At 34.8% G+C, this 6,000-nt stretch overlaps 1 protein-coding gene across 2 annotated transcripts in view; it reads right to left on the bottom strand.

Moving 5' to 3' along the window:
• Positions 1–2,705: 2,705 nt before the first annotated feature.
• Positions 2,706–6,000, bottom strand: part of Dcn (decorin) — a 36,072-nt gene continuing 32,777 nt past the window's right edge. For both annotated transcript variants that reach the window (XM_046419377.2, XM_046419378.2), the window contains exon 8: positions 2,706–3,433. In XM_046419377.2, the coding sequence (XP_046275333.1) occupies positions 3,239–3,433 (195 nt within the window). In that variant the 3' untranslated portion in view covers positions 2,706–3,238. The remainder of the gene's footprint in view (positions 3,434–6,000) is intronic.

The raw sequence follows: 6,000 nt of genomic DNA, 5'->3' as shown, positions 1-6,000 counted from the left end.
TTTATATCCCCAGGGTCTATCATAGTCGTAATAAATATTTTTGCTTGGACAAAAGTCCATTCTAATACCGTGAAAGTAATATTTAAATTCAATTGATAGTGAATAGAATTGCCCTTTAAATATGATATCAGTTAGTTTCAAGTGGTTATTTAAATTCAAATTCATTAAAATTAAACTAATTTAAAATAAGTTTCTCAACTTCATTAATTCATTTCTAGTGCTCAACAGTCATGAGTGCTTTAGTTTATACCATACTGGATACTGTTGATAAGGAACTTTTGCAACATTGATTAATATTGTAAAATATTTTAAATTTTTTGTGAGCAAATTCATCATTTTTCAAATGTAAGGGTGCTCATTCAGGCTGGTGGGCTACTCATTATTACAAAGAAGATGGAAAATACTATAGATATTCTGTAATATATAACTGTTAGACAGGAGTGCATTCTTTTATCAAGTACCAACACAATGAACTGATGAAAAGTCTGTCTTTCTTGCTTGTATTATGGGCCATAGGCAAATTATTTGAGCTCTCTGAGACCCACTTTTCTCATCTGAAAAAAAGGATATTAAACATCCACATATAGTCCATAGGTTTACTGTAAATACTAATAAAATTTTGTATGTCAACAGTTGATACATAGTATCAACAGTATAAATGTTATTATTTATATGGCACCTGCATTTCAAAACTCTTCTTTAGTCATAGTCATTTTAAAAACAGCCCGATGTTTCATAAAGAAAAACAAGATTCAGCTAAACATTTGACAACTTTTTATCAAATTAAAAAAAAACTGATTTGTACCTCAGATCACTGCAGAAAAGTCTGTAAGAGCCTATAATGGGAGTGCATTAATAACCCCATGGCCTCTCCCTTCCTCTCCAACCCTCCGAGTAATGATGTAAGTGTAGTCTTATCTGTGGCTTGAAGAACTCATTGGGCCATCTTAGTTACTGGTTCTTCTCCATATGTCTGAACAGATCCATTTTTCTCCTTTCTCTCCCTCACCTTACCCCCCTGATTTCTTTTTTTTTAAGAAAGAGAGAGAGAGAGAGAGAGAGAGAATTTTTTAAAAATATTTGTTTGTCAGTTTTCGGTGGACACACATCTTTATTTTATTTTATGTGGTGCTGAGGATAGAACCTAGCGCCCCGCGCATGCCAGGAAAGCGCGGTACCGCTTGAGCCACATCCCCAGCCCTAACCCCCTGATTTCTTGATGTTCATCTCTTTATTGGATTTGATTAGTGGAAGCACCAGCAGGTGATCTGAAGTGAAACAAAGTACTAAGGTACCCTGCTTAAGTATTACACAAGTGGCAGATGTTGCATGCTGTGCAGAATCAAGGCTGTCTGGGCTTAGAGATCTTCCATCTTCACTTGGTTCCAGGTGGTCTCCTTTGATGTCCATTCTGCCATATGGATAGGAACAGCTTCCCATCATAGCCAATCTCTGGATACCTCACCATCCCTTGTTTGTATAGTAAACTCTGTCTACACTCTAGAATAATTCCTTCATTAAATTTTCTTAATTGTAACCCTCCAAATTTAATTACGTTTTCCAACACATTCCAACTTGTGCAAGATTATAGCACTAGTGCCAGCTCCAGGTATTTGACTGTGGAAAAGTTATTCAGTTTCTCATCTCAGTTTACCTCTTTGCAAAATAGCATTTGTAATATTTGCTCTATGAAGTTTTGGTGATGGTATATAATAATTAGGGAAAAACTCAGGGATACTCCTATAAATCTTAAGATAGTATGATTTTCTGTTCAGAGTGGGGAAATAAGAGATGTGGATTCATGTTATAGAACCATGAGGAAAACCAGTCAGACAATGAAAAGAAGGAGAAAGTTTGAAGGAATGGCAGAAAAATTTGGCTAGAGTTCTGATCATACTATACTTGAAGGCTCATCTGAAGGCACAACTATTTTGCATTCCCATTTATATTTTAAATCAGTTTGGGTTTCTTTATGGGATCTGCAATGACAAAAAAACAATCCAGTTTTGTATAAGAATCTGTGTTCACAAATTTGCTTGTTAGATGTTGGTAATATAGATGTATTATTTGATAATTACTCCTAGTAAATCAACCCATCCTCTGGGCTTGTTTAATGGGCTGCTTTGATAGATGTTTCCAGATCCTACTGAAAAGAGTTTCTAAATTCAGTGGTTAACTGAAGGCAATGAATATTTCTACCATATCTAGTAACTGTAGAAATGTTCAGGCAGGTTAGTCTAATTGGTGAGTTAATCCCTGATGAGATTAAATAAGGTGGTAGGGTGTGGCAGGAGGAGGTGGAAATTGAGGCATGGCTTTGGTGTATATATTTCTATCTGGTAAATAGGGTCTCTCTCTCTCTGCATCTGCATCTTGATCACCATGATGTGAACTGCTTCCCACTCCCACACACTCCACCATGATTTTCAGCCTTAACTTGAGCCCCAAGAAATGGAGTCAGCCTTCTATGGACTAAGATGTCTGAAATTATGATTCCCTCAAATAAACTCTTCCTCCTCTATATAATTCTGGTTGGGTCCCTTAGTCACAACAGTGAAAAAGCTGACTTGTAAACAGGTGCCATACCCAAATATCAAAAATGGATAGAAGAAGTGACCAAGAACTTAAAAATCTGTGCTGTTGTTGATAACGCTATTCAGAAAATTGAGTCTAGGAGATGTTTACAATTAAGCTTTTATACAATATCAATTTTTGAATGCATTTTTAATTTATTTTCTTTAAAATAATGACATTAGCAAAACTTTGACACAGCCTGTATTGAATTTCCATATTCAAATTAGGCTTTACCATTAATAACTCAGATTAATACAGAATTAGCATTTCGCTTTTGACTTTAGGTCAAAAGAGCCAATTGCCCTATGAATTACAGAAGACTGGTACTCTGATTCCTTCTAAAAATTAAAAGAATACATTTTATTAAATTCTTGACATATATAGTTACTCCAAATTTTATACTTGGTGAAATAAAAATACCTATAGTAGCTTAGTTAACATCAACAGAAAACTTCAAAAAATGATTCTGAAAATGTCAGGCAAATTATTTTTATTGTAGGCAATTATTTAAACTGCATATTTGGCTTTATGCATAATAAGTCATGTGGGAAAACATCCACAATACAGTTAAGTTTCCAATATCTAGCTTTCTTTCTTTTTTTCTTTTTAGCAATGGCATGAACAGAATCTTGCCAGGTTATGAAAATTAGGGTTTTCTTGGGAGTTACTTGAAATTTCCGAGCTGAATGGCAGAGCGCACATAGACACACCGGAAGGTGGATGGCTGTATCTCCCAGTACTGGACTGGGTTGCTAAAAAGACTCACTCCCGAATAAGAAGCCTTCTTGGTATTGTATCCTGGTGGACAGAAGTCATTTGCTCCAACTGCAGAGATGTTGTTATTATGAAGGTAGACAACCTGCAACATGAAACAGGAGAGAATGATTGTTTTCTTCTAAATATTTCGAGGCCCTTCATGTAAATATTCATTTTTTAATTTGTTCTGATTAGTTATACATGACAATACAATGCACTTTGATACATCATACATAGATGGAGTATAATTTCTCATTCTTCTGATTGTACATGATCTGGAGTCCCACATGTTGTATAATTATATACGTACATAGGGTAATAATGTCTGATTCATTCTACTATCATTCCTACCCCCAAACCTCCTCCCCTCCCTTCACTTCCCTTTACCAAACGTAACTCTTATTTTTCCCTAGGCCCTACCCTGATTTATTGTGAATTAGTATTCACATATCAGAGAAAACATTTGGCCTTTGGTTTTTTGGGATTGGCTTATTTCACTTAGCATGATATTCTGCAGCTCCATCCATTTACTGGCAGATACCATAACTTCAAGAGAAAGTCTAGAGGAAGGAAGAAAATCTTTATCACATGCACCTTACTTAGAGCATTAAACTCCAGGATATGTAAAGAACTCAAATACCTTAAAACCAAAAAGCAAATAAACCAATAAATTAATGGGTTAATGAACTGAACAGACACTTCCCAGAAGAAGTACATGAAAAAATGTTCAACATCTTTAGCAATTAAAAGAAATGTAATGAAAACTTCTCTTTAAGATTTCATCCCAGTCAAAATGGCAATTATCAAGAATACAAACAACACCACATGCTGGCAAGAATGTGGGGAAAAAGTTACACTCATGCATTGCTGGTGGGACTGCAAATCAGCGCAATCATTATGGAAAACATTATGGAGATTCCTCAAAAAACGAGGAATGGAACAACCATTTGACCCAGTTATCCCACTCCTTGGTTTATACCCAAAGGACTTAAAATCAGTGTATTACAGTAATGCAGCCACATCAATGTTTATAGCAGCTCAACTCACAATACTAAACTATGAAACCAGACTAGGTGCCCTTCAACAAGTGAATAGATAAAGAAAATGTGGTATACATATATATGGAATATTACTCAGCCTTAAAGAAGAATATTCATTTTTAATATTCTCATCCTTCAGTTTGAATAACTTAGCAGTGCACAAATCAAACTTCTCCTTTCTCCCTTCATTTTCAAACTGCCTTTGCCTTCTTCATCTTCTGTTTCTCAGTAAATAACATGCCAATCTTCCAGATGCTCAGTTTGTAATCCTTATCATTATGCATGAGCCTCCCTTCCTCTTATCCTTTATACCCTCATGACAATCCTGCTAGCTCAGCCTCCAAAATGTACACACCAGCCAGATCTCCCATGTCTACTCGCACAACATTCTCTGAACTGCCATTGTCTATTTCTGGACTATTAAAGTTGTCCTAGTCATTCTTTCTGCTTTATCTTTTGCCTTCTAACTTTTATGGTTTAATTTACCTCCCAGATAAATTATTTTAAAAACTTTATTACACATTATTATCTTCTTTGCCTCCACACTCCAGTGGTTTCCCTTCCCATGTTAAAAAATCCAAAGTTCTCACAATAGTCTACAAATACTACATGATCTGACTTCATTTCCCTTCACTGATCAACCAATCATAATTGTCAACTTGCTGTTCTACTACTAGGAACTATGGTTCCTCTGCAGGTTATCAAACACAGGCTTCCTCCACTTGGAATAAGCTACAAGACATCTGTAGGCACTTAGCTCATGTGATCAATCTTTTCTTATCAGAGAGAGCTTCACTCTATTCCATTCATGATTTTTCTCTATGATTCACAATAAATAATAAATGCATTATGTTTGGAAGTTTAGCATGTATGCATCTGTGCATATGAAAAAAATATGATACAGTGATCAGCTGTTTTCTAGTCTACTGCATTCTTTAAATGTTCCTAATGAACTTAAAACTTATGAAGTTCATAATGTGTCCTGCCTGACACTTGAAAAATAGGAATCAAGAATGTGAAAATGATCATGCAAGGATATAAAGACATAAGCAAGCAAAAACTCAACAGCAACAAAGAACTAGTAGAAACAATATCTAGTCTTATTAAGTCTTTGAAGCATTTTTTTTACTTAATACTGCCTATTACTTGTTCCAGCATCACCAAAGACCCTGTTGAAAAAAAAAATCAACCATCAAGAAATATTTTAGGTGCTGGTGCTATAGCTTAGTTGGTAGAGTGCTTGCCTAGCATTCACAAGGCCCTGGGTTTGATCCCAGCACCAAAAAAAAAAAAAAAAAAAAGAGAGAAATGTTTATTTTAAGTCTCATCTTCCTATTTATAAAACATGTTATAGAAATTGAGTTAGTATAAATTGGCCTATGTCAATTTAAATTGGAGTTTTGTCACAAATCAATAATAAGTGACTTGTAATTTATTTACATTGTTTATATTAGAATAAAAGATTAATGTATCTTGAACCCCAAGCAAAATTTAGATATTAGATTTTGAAAAGGGCAACTGTATAAAATGACTTGACAATAAAAAAAGTGTCAAGATAGTGTTTCTGATTCACCATGACAGACCTAAGTACCTATGTAAACTTCTGAAAGAAACTCAATTTAAAAAGCTG

Source organism: Marmota monax, unplaced genomic scaffold (genome assembly GCF_021218885.2).
Source record: "Marmota monax isolate L192 unplaced genomic scaffold, Marmota_monax_Labrador192_F-V1.1 WCK01_AAM20220418_F8-fsc00036, whole genome shotgun sequence".
NCBI lineage: Eukaryota > Metazoa > Chordata > Mammalia > Rodentia > Sciuridae > Marmota > Marmota monax.
Note: the sequence above shows the minus strand (reverse complement) of the source record. Positions and strands in the feature narration are given on the sequence as shown.